Here is a 16,096-nt window from a genome sequence, read left to right on the forward strand (position 1 = left end):
CAATTATTATAACTTTGGAATTAAGGGTCTTTCAGGCAAGGATGTGTGAAAAGGAATAACAGTCCTTTGCCAGTACGTAGGTGTATAACAGACAAACAAAACCAACGGCAGCAGACAAGAATGGAGACCCCAGCGGGAGCCCGGGGAGCACTCTCGCCTCCCTCAGGCCCTTCCCCGCAGGCGCAGTTCCGGCCGTGGCCGGCAGGGGCGCTGCGGGCTCCCGGCCGGGAGCGCGGGGAGCGCCTGCCCATGGCGGCTCGGCCCAGACGGGAAGGGATGCAAGAGAGGCTTTGCTTTGCAAACCCCTTGGGGCAATCGATCCTGGTGCTCAGCTGGACCCTCGGGAGCAGCAAACTGGACCGGCAGGGATGAGCACAGTCCCGGAGTGGTAGATGAGACGTATCAGAAACTCCGCAGCTGTAGCTGGAACCCCGGGGATGTCAGGGCACGCAGGGGCTGTGGGGCTACAGCAAAAAACAAGAAGTGGCGGAGAAGATGGGCAGGCAGCAGGGCAGTGAGTGGCACCGGCCTCCGAGCAGGGCAGGGAGCGGCTCCCATGGGGGGGAGAGTGGTGCGGTTTCCCTGGAAGCAGCTGAGCAGATGGGAAGGGTCCCCTGTTCGCTGGGGCAGGTGCCAGCGAGGGCCCGGCGCAGCGGCTGCTCCTCGGAGCAGAGCTCTGGTAGAAGAAAGGCAGCAGGACACTGAACCCCGCAGTGGTGAGGAATTCTCCCCACAGCGACTGCAGCCTCTCTGCCCTCCCTGTGCCGAGAGCTCCAGAGAGCTCCAGCTCTCTTTTTAGCAGCTGCCCCAGCCCTCTTTTTCCCAGCCCCATCCTCTGGCATCTCTGCCCCTCCGAAAGAAACCCTCAGATGCGAGAAGTGCAGCCAGGTGCCCTCCTCCTCTGAGTTTGGCAACTTCTTTTTCTCTCTCAAGTCGTTGTTGTTGTCTCCTAGCAACATATGGGAGAAGATTCCCTGAGGGAAAGAAACAAAAGGAAAAATCCTAAACTCTGACACGTGGGAATGAAAATTATATGGAAAATGTGACAATATTTGGTTTGTCAAAATCTAAGTTGGTTTTGATAAAGAAAATATATCAACATTACAAATGGTGAAAAACAAAAATGTTTTGAAAAAGTTATAGCAGAATAAGGTAATAATTAGTCTAGTCAATGCAACTTGTAAGTGTTGATCATTTAAAAAGAGATTAGCCTGCCACAGTATTTTAAACTAGTAAATACACTTTGATTTACTATGTAATTCAAATTAGATTTAAGAAACCCCAGTAATTGTCATGGCAAATTAGAGATGCATGTATGCAAGTTCTGAAAAACCTCTTTTTTGGAGCTGTAGTATGGTTTTGTTAAAAGCTGTTCTTTCCTTAGATATTTTTTGCTTGAATTTGAGCTAAGAGTCATTATGGATGGCTTTGTTTATTTACTTGTGCAAGTAGCTGCATAGTAAATGTAGATTTGCTAGCTGTAAGCTTGTGTGAGTGGTTTAAAGATTCTGACAAAAGGCAACAGGCCAAATATGAATTATACATGTTTTTCCCTGGGCTACAAGGGTTGGTTATGTGTTCACATGCCACTGGAAGTTATTTGTGTGGAAATCTCTTACTAATTGCAGATATAATCATCCATATGTTATCAGCTGTGATACTGTGCTACAAACTGGTGTAAAATGTCTTTCCTTGAATGTTTTCTGATTTATTTTTAGTGCACAGTTTGCAGGACTTCTTTGTGAAGAGGAAGGCAATGGTGCAGATAACGTCCAATACTGCGGCTACTGTAAATACCATTTTAATAAACTGGTATGTATTTATTAAATTCTATAAATAAATGTTACTGACTTATTTTTTATTCTGAGTTGCCATTAGCACTAGAAATAATATTTTCATGTACTTCAAAAAGTAGATTGTATTTCATTAAAACAATGTTTTAATCACAGTTACAGAAGTACTGGCTGGAAATGTTTTTATAAGTGGTTACTTTATAGATGTGTGGGTTTTCCCCCTCTGCCAGAAATAGCATGCACATTTAGTGATTTTTTTCATTGAGTTCCTGGAATGTTTTCTTTTGCTATTTGTTTAGGTGCCTTCTAGGAACTCTGTCCATTTTGGAATAAACTAGTAACTACTACATCTAGAGAATAAAGAAGCACTCCATATTTTTCTGCTTCTGTTACTCTTCTGCCCAACCTCTTTTGTTCTATCTCTCACTGTGTAGCCAGTGAGTATTCCCTCCTTGTAAGTTCTCTGAAACACAACCTTAAGGAAGTGACTTGAGGTTTGATTTTTAAAAACAAACAAGAAAAGAAAAACAATGAAATTTCTCAGTTAATGCAGTAGGTTTTGGATCAGACCTCTGGAGTCTTTCCTTTCATTTCTTAACAATTGACAGTTCCAGGTATCTGTTTCTGTGTACATGTGCGAGTGTGTGGACTTGAGGGGCTTACTGATGTTTTAAAAATGTTATTTATTAATACTAAAATATGCAGACTTATGTTCAAATACTCTTGTAATTATAGTTTAACTTGCAGATTACTTTTCACTGCTAAAAAAGTTGAATACTTGGTGTGACACTTAGGTTGCAGTGGGGTAAAAACACAGGACCAGTCAACAATTTAGTTTCTAGAAGATTAGCTTGGTAAGGTTAGTTTTGTGCTTTTGTGAATATTGATGAATTTGCTTCATAATGAAGATAAATCAAGGCTTTCTAGGCCCTTACTAAGCTAAGTTTGTTTGTTTTTTTTTTACTGTCTTGAGCTAAATATTTAAAAAATGGTCTCTTATTTAGTGATGAAGGCAAACCCTTACACTGTTATGCCTTTGATTTGAATATAGCAGTGCTGCTATGATTGAGAATAGGTATGTTTATTTAAAACCCAAGTTTAATGATAAAGACATAACTCTGTATTTGACATACAATTAGTTAGCTTTCCAGTACAAAGCTGTAGTGGTAGGAACAGTAAAGACTGGCAAGATTGTTTTGTTTAAGTTTTTCTTTAGGATTGTTGTGACTGTTAAGGCCTGGTAAATACAGGTGCTTAGTTTTTACTGCTGAAGATGGTGGATGTTCTGCATCTACTATTCCACTGAAAACTGTTTGACAAAAGAATTGTCTTTAAATGCTTCCTCAGTTACAATAAAACCAACATTTAGAGCACTGGCCCAGCATAAAGTATTTGCAGTCCTGAACCAGGTTCTCAGACATTACAGAAATGCAGGCAATTACATCTGCCACTTACAATCACAGACATGACTGTAGCATTCTTTATCCTGCTTTTTAATCCATTTTAATGAAAATATACCAGGCAGATAGTTTGAATAATAAATAAGTCATGAAGTCACCTTACAATGCATTTCAGGCATGTGTCAGGGCATCATTGTGATTTCATGTGATACTCATTTGAGCAGCATCTTTTTTGTTTTATGTTATGAAAACTTGAAAATGTGTCTAGCATCTTTTAACCTTTAAGTAGTGGCATATTTTATTTCTCTGTGGAAAGCATATCTTGCAAATTTGTGGGAGGTGTAAAAGTTGATACAGGGACAGACTTTTTTCCTGGTATATATTCAGTGGCCTTGTGAATTTTAGTGTCAGTAATTAGTCAGCTTTCCAGTAACTGAAGCACTGAAGTTTTTTTCCTCAAGCAATAAGGCATCTTGTCAGTGGAAATGCTTTATACTTTTTATTTATTCAAATGGTTCCTTTTCTCTGTCCATAAATATATTTTCTCTTTTTAGAAAAAGAGCAAACGGGGATCTAATAGGTCATATGATCAAAGTTTAAGTGATTCTTCCTCTCACTCTCAGGATAAACATCATGAGAAGGAGAAAAAAGTAAGTGGATTTGTCGTTGCTAATTATGTGGCACATCTGCTTAAAAGTAGCCCTTTCTGGTAAATTTAATTTTGGCTGAAAAGCGTGAAGAAAATCTTGTTCTGAAGCACTGAATAATAAATAACAGGTGATAAACCATAGGTACTGGCATCCAAAAAGGAAACCTCTTCAGGTGCATTTGTATATGCACTTCTCTATTTCTGTTTATATTCAGTTTTGTGATACTGAAACATATCCACTGGGAAGGCTGCTCCATGCAACTTACTTTGCTTTAATTTTCTGGTAGAGCTTTTCTTCTATACCCTTTGTGACTCCACAAGGAAGAAAACCAGCAGTAGACATTTCAGCAACTGTGTGGATAAACACGTGCATCTAATTCCTTATGTTTCAACCTGTTATATCTTCCTCTCATCAAAGAACTGACATCTCTTCTTGACGCATTTTACTGTATCAGTGGTCAAGCCCACTGTGCTGGCAAAACACCTTCTTACTCACCTGGGAAATCTTCCTGTGCGGGTACAAAGAACGTAACTGCTGATTTCTAACGTTGCCGTATTCTCTTAATGATCTGACTTTGCATATTATTAAAAATAATTTCAAATCTATGATGATTACTATTTTTATGTTTTTATTACTGCTGCATTAACAGTTGTCTGTTGGAAATTTGTCATCTAAATTCAACAGAAGGTGATAACAGACATAATAATGCAAATATGCTTTGGCACTTTTTTTAGGCCTCTAAGAATACATACAAAACTTCTCAATAGCACACGTCCTTTACAAATAGCTTAATAGGATTTTGTGTGAATGTAGATAAACTTAGTTTTACATTATTAAAAATCATTACATTAAATTTGGAATCAAAGAATCTTTGGACCAAATGTGTATTATACAAAGGAGCTATATTTATAGAAACAGGAAATTGAATAGCAAATGTCAGTCTTTAGACTCTTAGTCTCCTTAATATTTGATTTGGATTTTAAGATCCCTTCCATTTTGGATGGATATTGATTGCCAGTTGTTCTTGGATAATCTTTGAAAAAGTCTAACCTTTAGACTTGTTTAATGGTGTATGTGAATCATTCTGTCTTTATCTGGTAATGCAGAAAAGAGTGATGCAGCACTGTGATGCTGTTGTACCTCTAAAGCTAAATTTAGGGCTAAAATAATAAACGTATGGGGCTTTGGCAGACTTCTTTTTTCTTAGTAACACCTTGGTAGAAAAACCAGTTTTCAATTCGACACTACAGAATTAGCCGCACAATAAACTCTTACTAATATTTGCCATATTTTTTTCTCAGTTTTTCACTACTGTCATATTCTAGGTCATGTTTTATCAAAGTACATGCATGGATTTTTACTCACATTGACAAAACTTGTAAGTTGGTGGGCTTGTGGTTTTTTTGTTTTATTTTGGGTTTTACTTTGTGTTTTTCTTAAATGAATTTGACTGAAGATACTGTGCTTCCCAGGTCATACCTGTGTAATCTGCAGGGTCCACTTGGCGGGACTTTCAAACTGAGTGTGTTCAGTCAATGGTGTCAGCTTTTTTTTCAGCTTATGCTGTGTATTTCATAAACAGTATTAAATATCTTGGAGGAGTAGAGCAGTTTTTTAGGGGGACTTTCCTTATTTCCTCTTTTGTAAATCATGTGAGAATCTATATTTTTGTCATATTATAGTGAATGTTTATATCTTCCTTCACAGATACAGTAGTGTTTGCGTGTGTGTGGCTCCCACATCCCCCTCAAGACTGGTGTAGTTTCTGCTGTATCTTTCATCTTCATTCTTTGGAAATTTGGATAATCTGATCTGCAGGCATCATTAAAGCTTTCTGTTTTGCTAAGCAGTAGCTGTATGTGTTGTGTTTTGGAGCCACTTTTCTTGCTAAGACCTCAAAAGCTATCCATTTGTGCATGTGAAATACTGCACTTCGGTAAGAAGCGGTTGGTCTGAAAATGTGAATATAGGTAGCTGTCATTTTTACAAACAGGCTCAGCTGAAAGCCCGTGTTTCCCTTCCATAGTATGTATTTCGTCTCTTCTGGGCACGCTGCCAACAAAATTGGTGACTAATATGTAAGGGTATAATAATAAAAAAAATCCTGAACAATTCTAACCAAACCTTAGGTATGATTTAATTTTCATGATGATGTTGAAGCTACAGAATAAATGGCTTCATTATATTCTGATTACTACTGCCTAAGCATTGTTAGTTTCTGTAGCAGAGGTGCTATTTAGAAATGATTTAGTGATGAGGCTGTGTCCCTTATAAAGAGGACTGGTAGTATGTCACTTGACATTCCGTTATAATATCCCTTTTCTTCAGGGCCCAGGTACTTGCTCAGACCTTCTTGGCAGAACTTAGGCCACCATGAGGCTGTGGAAGAGTGCCTTGCTTTAATGTTACTGTTACTTCCAAATGTTATTTGGAAGGACTAAAGAAGGAAGTAAACATATCTGGAATTGACCTTTGTATAATAAAAAAGGTTTTTTTGCCACTAACATGAAAATTAGGCAACGTTACTAGCTTTATATGTTCATGACTTCTGAAAAATGTTAATATATTATGTAATAATTATCTGCTATATAGCAGCTGAATTACACAGGTGTCTTTTCTATATTGGTCTGAGCTGAGCAGGAAAAGGGACTTTAAAACCCTGCTATAGTAGCTCGTATAATGTAAACTAAACAAAAATGGCTTCATGACTGAAGACTGCAGTTGTCTAAGAAGTGACTGAAGAGCCAAAAAGTATAAAATAGTGACAGAGGACCTCTTGTCACTATCACAGAAGTTGGAGAGCATCAGAGGAGAACCTAAAATGCAGGAGCCAGGAGTGTCCTAAACACTGAGCTACTAATGCATTGTGGGGATAGTTTTGCTGCTTGTGTTGTTCTTAAAGAAACATTCCAGCTTTTCTGATTCTGTGGGTAGAAACCTGAGCACCTAAGAACAGGTTGTGGCAGTGTGTCACCCTCGGTGTGTTCCACTGTAGCTGGGAGTTTGGTTGTTAGGCCCTTGGGAAGGGAAGATTAAACCATGTCTCTGCATTGAGATTCCCATAGGCTGTGTGTTGGTTTGGAACTGTGTTTGGAGCTGCCCAGACTTCGCCAAAGTGTTGTGCAGGAGCCTGTGCTCATGTGTCAGGGCAATGAATTTCATTTGGGAGAAAGGTGCTTGATGCTTTTTAATGAGTTTAATGTGCTGTGTAAGCTGGTGCAAGGCTGGTGTAAGCACTCAGATCAAGTGTTCCTGGGGCTTTCCTCACTGTCTGAACAACTCACTGGGCAAGTGTAAAATGGACCTGCTGTGCATCACAGAACATTCTGTGGTAAAAATAGGATCCCATTGCAGGTTTTTGGGTTATTCAGTGCATAAGCAGTAGTTTATTTCTTCTCTTGAAAAACGGCAACAAAAAAAATCTGTTTTAGTCCCAAGGAGTCACTTTGTAGAGCTGTATAGAGTGTTTTAAAGATGATTCTATTTGTGTCATTCTTCTATGAATTATCTCATTTCATAAACTAAGTGATGCTACTTGAACATTGGGGGTTTTATGTAACTTTTTAGGGAAAAAAAGCTCCAAACTCATCTCAGTAATGCAGTATTCCATTGCATTTTTATTAAATTTGTGAGTTTTGTTAATAAGTTTAAAATATTTGACACTTTAATCCTTTCAACTGCTCTTGATGTCCGAAGCAAAATTTTAAGAATGCTAAAGATAACTAGAAGAGAAGTGATTTGCAACCACTTTGAAATTACTTCAATTTTAGTAATTGAAGTAATACTAGATAAATATTATCTGAATAAGAACTGAGTGATACAGATGCAAATGGTGATGCATATCTGTGTTAACTTACTCCAAATTCTGTTCAGTCAGAGGGAAAGAAACATGCCTCTGAAACACCTCTAAAAGCTGGTCAATAAATATGAACCACATGTATTTCAGTGTATAGCTACACTAATGTCTGTCTAAGATGCAGAACCCAGTTCCTGTTTCCTAAAATGAATTTTTGTGTGGGTTCCATGGTTTTGAAAAGAGGGATGTCTTCATCCTTCGGTCTTCACTGTTGTTGCCAGTGAATAGTGTTTCTCTTTCTGGGCACCTGTTCTGTACTGACTTTCATAGGAGTGTAGACTTTTCTTTTTTAATACATCTCTTAATGTCAAATTTTTTGAAAGTCTTACTATTTGGGAATACTGACAGCATGTGGCTGTGTAAACAAAATTTCCTCACAAAGCTACTCTATCTGAGTATATTTGGTAATATATTTTTATCTGCAGGATTAAGAGGAAAGGTGACAATCTGGTTTGACTTGTTGCTCACTAAAATTCTCTGTCAGCTTGTGCAGTGTTCTGTGTATACAACTGTCATCCTGATACTCAACTGCATGACATTTACTGGAGCTGGCACCAGCGCAATGATCTCTTGTTGAGGTCAAGAAAAAATTCATAAGAATATAAGCTCATTTTAATTTCTATTTTCTTTTATTTTAATAAGAGAAAAAGTAGGAACTTCTTGTCTCAATTCTCAAGGTTATAATGGAATTACTGATTTGACTATCTCATATTTTTTTAACCTTACAGTAACACATTATATATATTACTGAAAAAAGAGTAATGCTTTTAGTATACATTAGCACAGCAAACACCTCAATAGTATTAAGCTTGTCAGCTGGGATTAGTTAATTATTATAAGATCAAAATGACATGTATACCACCTCAGGTATACTTTGAAACTACTCTGCAAGGTGTAGAATTTTGTAAGGCTGCTTAGGTTACAACTGTCTTTCTCCATCTCAAAGTACACATTTTAGTCTTTGTCTTTTACTGTGAAGAAAATAAAACCCCTAGCCAGCAGCTCATCCTCACACAGCCACTTGCTCATTCTCCTCCCTTATGGGATGGGGGAGAGAATCAGAAGAGTAAAAATGAAAAAACTTGTGGGTTGACATAAAGACAGTTTAATAGGTAAAGCAGAAATTGCATGCTAGCAAAGCAAAACAAGGAATTCATTCACCACGTCCCATGGGCAGGCAGGTGTTCAGGCATACCCAGGAGTGCAGGGCTCCATCCCTTGTAACTGTGGGAAGACAAATGCTATCACTCTGAATATCCCACCTTTCTGCTTCTTCCCTGACTTTTATATGCTGACCGTGGTGCCATATGGCATGGGATATCTTCGGTCATTTAGGGTCAGCTGTCCTGGCTTGTCCCTTCCCAGGAACGTTCTGGTGCACCTCCAGCCCACATGCTGGTGGGGTGAGAAGCAGAACAGGCCTTGGCCCTGTATAAGGGCTGCTCAGCAAAAGTGAAAACATTCCTGTATTATCAACACTGTTTTCAGCCCAAATCCAAAACACAGACCCACACCAACTAGTTGAAGTAAATTAACTCTATCCCATTCACAACCAGCATGATTTCAATTCTATAGCTGTTACTGTGAGAGATGCAGAAGTAAAAGGTGCTTTGAAATTTCTTTTCCTTGGCTTTGGATTCTGGATTAGTACAACATTACTAGTACTTTGACTTTGTAACAGTTCCTAGAAGATAATGTGGATAATTTATTATGAGGTTGTATATTTCAGCCATACCGTGTCTTGTGTTCTGGTAGATCATGAGATGATCTATGATGTTAAGCTGACTGAGACAGGAAAATGGAATGGATTCCTTCTGTATGCCATTCTGCTTGCCTATTTCATGATATATATGTGGCAGGTATCACAGGTATCTTTAGGTTACCTTGCAGACAGTGGAGCATTTCACAGTATGTATTCGCATAATATGTAATTCAAACTTGTAATTTTTATAGGAGTGAATGAAGGTAAGCACTGACAATACATAGTTGCACTGATTTAGTTAATCTTGTCCCATTTTTTAACTTAAAAAGTGCAACTCAACTGTTCAGCCCTGCATATCCATTACTAACAATTAATATTAATCTGCAAATAACAAAACAGTGTATTTTAGTGTTAATAATCAAAGGTGTAGCTCATTCTGTGTAAGTATTGGTAGTCTTGAACCTCATAGAAGCTTTGGATGGCATTTTTATCATTGATTCTTGAGTCTTTTTACCACTAACAGTTAAAATTATGACCATTATTTCTGTATTTAAGTGAGGCTTTTGCGTATTTAATTGATTTAATCAAGAACTGGTTCTTAAGAACAAGTGTTATGCTTAGAGCTGTATGTGTATGAATAATGCTGGCAGTAGTGTCCTACCTCTCCCTATAAACTATCTCTTGCCTGTATCCTTTTATTACTGTGACTGCAGCAGCACTGCTGCTGTACTGAATTTTTCTGCTCTGGGTTCTACTGCTTAAAATGGCAGCTAGATGGATGCTGAGAAAGGGCTGTTCTTACAAAAATAAGGTATGTTAGGATTTGAGTTTGAAACTTGGGGATTGTGGTCATCTTTCATTCTGCAATTATTATTATGGTTATATTACTAATAGCTACTAGTCCTAAATAAGAGGCCAAGCAGATCTGGCCTCTTCTTTGGGGTGAGCAAGAACTATGCACAGCTTTCCATTGAGGATGCTAGTTGTGATGTGACAGCTCAGGATTTACAGTGTTTGGTGACACAAAGTGCAGAAAATCTATAAACGACAAAGGAACCAATATGAGTGGTCTGTGCTAATAGAGCATTCTGATACATTGAAGTTATTTGAGGAAGTCAAACAGCAGCTGAAAAATGAGGGATTTAGGCAATCATTCAAATGATTTTACTTAATAATTAATGAGAAAAGTAGATTTTAAAATGCTGTTGAGGTTTAAAAACTGGGAACAGTCAAAGGTAGTGGAGAATAAGGATTTCTGTAATAGAGAAAGCATAAAAATGCAGTAATTCAAGGTCAATCCAAGCAGTTTGATCTTGAAGGAGTAAGCACTGGTGGTTGCTGATAGTGTGCATGTGTTTTAATTCTCCCAAAACAGAAGTTAGTCTCCTGTTTCCTGGACTCACGAGCTCTTGCTTCTCTGTTCTGCATCTGTCTGTTGTGCCTGTTACTGTCCATCTTTCATGTTCCTTCGCGGAACTAATGTAGCTCACTAAAACAACAGAAAAGTCTCCACTTGGTTTTCTGCTGCTGCTGTTCAGCAGTTTGAGTGGGCAGGCGGGAGGTCTGACAAGCTAAGACTCTGAGAAAGGTGAGAGGGGGGTCAGAAAACCATTTTCTTATTTTTGTAAGTGAACTGTTAAATGCTGAACTTTGGAATGTATTTTAATCAGATAAACTCCTGTAGAAACCCCTTTCAGGAGGGTTGTACATTCCTGAGAAAAAATGAATTGCAAATAGGTGTAAATACCTTCAACAAGTTAAATGATACTTCCATGTGAAAATGTTATAAATTATTAATGCCATTTAAAGGAAAAGCTGAACTCATTCATTTCTTCTGTACTAGAAGAATTTCTAGTTCATTAGAAGTGAACTGTTGTTCACTTGTGTTCTTCATTTTTTCCAAACATCTAAGTCCAAAGTTTGAAAAGATACATTTTATCACATTTCTTCTGCTAGCAACAGATCAAAGCTGAAATGCAGTTACACGTGCATCCTTAATTTGATATTTTGATGAGATGCTGGTCTGACAAATGTTTCTCTGAAAGTAAGTTAAAGAAAATGAATGAGCAAGTGTTGATCTTCAGTGATGAAACAAGTACATGAGCTAAAAAAATGAAGAATTGGAACCAAAGTGTATTTGTGAAGTCATATTATGTAATAATTTTATAGATTGAATCTTGGTGGGAGAAATAGAAGCAATGAGAATGTATTTCCATCCCCTTCTTTGGTCCCCTGCCCCCTGCTCTACAAGAAAGCAGTACACAGCAGGTGCTGTAGAATTCCAGAAATTTTGCACCATATTTGTTTTCTTATCTAGCAACATGTAGCTCTTGGAGTGAAGATGGGATTACATAATTTTTTAGGTAAGAAACAAAAGCCAAAAATGAGATCCCTGGTGAGAAATAAAGCTTTCTGATTAATCATGATGCATGAGCTCAAGGCATTTTGTATTAGTATTTAGCTGCACGATATATCTGGACCCTTCAAGTTGTTCAGGAGCAGTGTTGGTACAGGTGCTTACCCAATGGCTGCATGACAATCACACCTTATTTTTTTCTTACAGTAAGAAAGATTTCAGGAGCGGCCTGGATCTGGTCTTGTGAACCAAGATTAAAGTTTCCTTTGTCAATTTTGTTGTTGGCCCTTTATTTTTTAATATATTCTTCCTTGGAATTGTGTCTTCTGCTAAATCTTGATTTTACAGAATGTACAGATTGCATTTATCAGCTCTGCACAGGAGTTTGGAGCATCTGAACTCATTCCTAAGTATATAAACGGGATATGTGCGTTCTGCTTGCCCTTAATGCTCCCTTAGCTTTCACTCACTGGCAATATTATTTTCAGTCCTTGTTAAGAGTAATTTCTGTCCATTATTTTTCTTACGTAAAGCTTGTAAAAGATCAGACATTTGATATCATTACCTTCCTTAGAGTGGGGACTCCCATGTGGTTTTATGGATGAATGTTTATCTTGGTGAGCTGTTGCTCCCTTTTTTTGGAGTTTTTTAGAGCTGTAACTGAATAGAGATCTTACAAAAGTGAAGCATGCAGAGTTCTCCATTGGGAGCTAACAGTTTGTTGGTTTTGTGGCAGTAGGGAAGATTGCTAGTTTGTGTGGCCTTTGAGACACACTTGATTGAAAGCTGTCATACTTGTTAAATATTGTGGGAAATCATGTCCCTCTGTTAATCCTTTTCTGAATTCTACAGTGGATATTTCAGAACTCTTCTTATACTTTTTATGCATCTTTGTGGTAGAAGAGGGTGCAATTGCAAGAATTCATTTTGTAGGAGCTATGTCTCTTCAGCAGTCTCAGCAGCTTGTTGGAATTTTTATTCTTATCAATGTAAAAGCTGAGCATTCCTTTCAGAGATTTTCCTGCAGTGTTTTCCAGTTCTTTTATGTTGTATGCATTTGAAGTCAATTCACATTCAGAAGTAATGCTTCTCAACTTTCCTTGGGAAGAAAAAAGATAATAAAAGAAAAGAAAAAAAAGGAAAAAATGGTGAGAGGAGGTATAACCTAAAAAAAAGGAGGAAATGCAGGGTTAAGGTCAGCAGGTGTCTTGTGATTGAGATATTTGGATGCAGAAGGCCTTTGGATAGGTTACCCCTGCAGTGGCTTTCAGTGGAAAGCTGTAACATTGGTAAGCTGTCCTGGCAAACTTCGTCTTGGTTTGGATCTGGGGGAGGAATTTGATGCTTCACTTTACAGAAATCAAGTATATTCTTTGCAGACACTGAGTTGTTTATGCCTTCTTCCATCCTGCTGTTCTTGTGTCCCTTGTCCTTCCTGACACCTCCTTACGTGTTGGGACTGCTGTTGATTTCAATATGTTACAAAATGTAATTTGAGATGTAATAACATTTGGTCATAATGTTATTGTTCTTTGCCTTTTAGATGAAATTAACACTGGAAGTAAAAGAGCACTAAAAAGTCAACAGAAAAGATTGTAAAACATGTTCATTTAAAAGTTTTCTTATTGTTTACGAAGTTTCATCCTAAACTGTATTAAAGTCATTGCCCTTTGGCTCCAAAATTATAAATAAAAAAAAAACCTTAGGATTATTTGAATTTCCCAGAAGAATGATGATAGTCAAAGAAACTCAGGCACTGGTTAGCCATTCCATAGCTTCCTTCTCTAAGCTTGTCTGAGGTTCAGTGAAATAGTTACTCAAGTTTTTCTAAACACAGCCACTGATGATGTAGTAAATTTGGTAGCTTAGCACTGGTGAAAGTCTTTTGTATCAAGAGAACCAGTGGATAATGTGGCAGTCTTGGTGTAGATGCTTCTGTTTTTCCTTGATTCCTGCTTGCTTTTCTGTTACTATGTGTAGCACTTTGGGGACTGTTACATTTAAGATGTTATTGAAAAGACTGTGCAGTGCATTTGAATCCTTCCTCTCTGTTGTAGGTTTTGTTTTTCTTTCTAATATGTTTTCCAGGTCTAAAAAGAGACAAACAATCCTTGAGAAAAACACAAACAGAAACAAACACAACCTCCCTGTTCTAAAGCTCCTTCAACAAGCCTATATTAGGTTTTAAAAATTTAAAACCCACCTTGTGGTGTATGCCATTGTAATTATGCTCACTTTATTATGAAGGGAAAAACTCCATATTTCTATCCATATGGCAGAGTGGAAAAAAAAAACCCAGGTTCACTTGAGTATGTAAAAACCCCAGACTGTCAGCTTTTTAAAGTGTACCTGTCTTTGGGTTTTAAGAAGTGTAAAAGGATTAAAAGGACTTTATGCATTGTATTTAGCAAATATAGTTTTCCAGAATATTTTGGTGCTGATAAGTTTTTAATTTGATTTATGAACTTTCTTAGTTAAACTGGATTTTATTCCTGGCAAAATTAGTTTAGTTAAATGGATTTGGGCTGGTTAGACACAGGGTGATCTCTAAGTCAGTCACCTGGTATTTGCAGTTCATAAAGTGTTTTGCTTTCAGCTTTGCATCCAGGTTGTCAGTTAACCAATTTTACTTTACTGGAGAATTTTAAAATTCATTCTTTTACTCTCTCAGGCTGTTTCCATGAAATAAGTTTCTGGTATTTCTTCCATTGTAACAGAAATAGAAGGGTGATACTTGGTCATACCTGAATGGAGTATGCACATACTGCATCTTGTCCTGGTGCTTAGTGAGAGTGGTTGTGCAGTCGCTGTTGAACAAATGATGTTCTTTTGAAAGTTTGGAGAATCATTTTGATATTTAGAGTAAGATCAACGGGTAGTTTTTAAGATTCACAACATTTACTGAGTTTTCATATAGTTTTATAGATTTACGCATCTTATCAAGTTCCTCAGTGGGATTTTTAAACCCCTTGTGTCAGTCCATATGGTTGCATGTGTTTGCTAGCTCTCTGTGGAAGCGGTCTGAACAAATAGCTGTACATTGTGCTGTTCTGCAGAGTTTTGTGTTAGTTCACAAAAATCCCACAAGTATATAATTAAAGAGATTAAATACTTGACTGCCACTAGCTTTAAGTAACTTTCTCTCCCAGCTGCAGTTTCTTTGCATCTTCTGACATAGACTGTATCTAAGTAAACCATATTACATTGCTGAGGAAGAAACAACTTGTTTATGATTAGACTGGAAAAAATACTGAATGTCTGTGTTGTAAGTTTAATTGTTAGTTTTGTCAGACTTGCTATTTTGTAAAGTATTTGTCTAAACTATTCAAACAAATACAGTTTGGGTCTGATTCTGTAATCCTCCAAAAATTGATTTCTGACAGTATGAAAGACTGCTGTTATACCATAAAGGCTCTGGGATAAGAAGTTATTTTCTCTCTGTTGGCACAGTTTTTTTCACACTGCCAATGCTTCATTCATGTTTAAGAAATAAAAATTAAAAAACTGATTACATTCTCAGCTCTTCTAGGAAGCACAATTGATTTGTATAGCTTTGATATTTTATTCAGTTTACCATGGAAAGTACTTATTTAGTCTGTAAAATGTATGTCCCTTTTTGGAAATGAGATCTAAATCAGATTTTCCATTCTTATGGAGATGTCAGTAAGGGAGCCAAAGCTAAAACCTTGCATTAATTTACATCAGTACCCCAACAAAAAATACTGTGCAGGTACAGAGATGCAGATAGATAGAAATCTTTGATGAAAAATGAACAGAGATCTTTGAAACAAAGGCCATGTCTCTGTTTTAGTCCAGTTTCTTTTGTTGATTAAGTGATTATTGTAAAGATGGGTTATACTAAAAACAGTGCATTCATAAATGCTGGTTATTATTGAAGAATTTCAGTTTGTGCACTTCAAAAACAAATATAAATACTTGATTTGCTTTATAGAGTTATAAAACATTCAGAACATTAATGTGTTTTCCAAATAGCACTGGACATTATTGCCATATTTCTTCAGTTTTGATAACACTTGATGCAATATAGATTGGGTTATGTTAAGGGTGAAGCTGAACTTAGTTTTTATTGTCTTTTACAACTTACAGAAATATAAAGAGAAAGATAAACACAAGCAAAAATATAAGAAGCAGTCGGAGTCCTCACCATCTTTGGTTCCATCTCTTACTGTAACTACAGAAAAAGTAAGTCAATGTGTTTTTTCTCTTCCAGTTCAGTTGCTTATGTCAAAATTTCATGATGTAATCATTCCACTATATATACAGGATCTTTATAATGGTATAAATTGTATAATTATCCAGCACTCTTGGTATTTTTTCC

General features: G+C 37.2%; 1 protein-coding gene across 6 annotated transcripts in view; it reads left to right on the forward strand.

Moving 5' to 3' along the window:
- The window catches only part of MLLT10 (MLLT10 histone lysine methyltransferase DOT1L cofactor), a 121,950-nt gene that overhangs the window by 42,098 nt on the left and 63,756 nt on the right, over positions 1-16,096 (forward strand). For 5 of the 6 annotated variants that reach the window (XM_039704702.1, XM_039704713.1, XM_039704684.1 and 2 more), the window contains 3 exons: positions 1,719-1,812; positions 3,748-3,843; positions 15,865-15,960. In XM_039704702.1, the coding sequence (XP_039560636.1) occupies positions 1,719-1,812; positions 3,748-3,843; positions 15,865-15,960 (286 nt within the window). The remainder of the gene's footprint in view (positions 1-1,718; positions 1,813-3,747; positions 3,844-15,864; positions 15,961-16,096) is intronic. The other variant, XM_039704709.1, reaches the window with a different exon arrangement.

Source organism: Passer montanus, unplaced genomic scaffold (genome assembly GCF_014805655.1).
Source record: "Passer montanus isolate IOZ18808 unplaced genomic scaffold, ASM1480565v1 scaffold10, whole genome shotgun sequence".
In the NCBI taxonomy this organism is placed as follows: domain Eukaryota; kingdom Metazoa; phylum Chordata; class Aves; order Passeriformes; family Passeridae; genus Passer; species Passer montanus.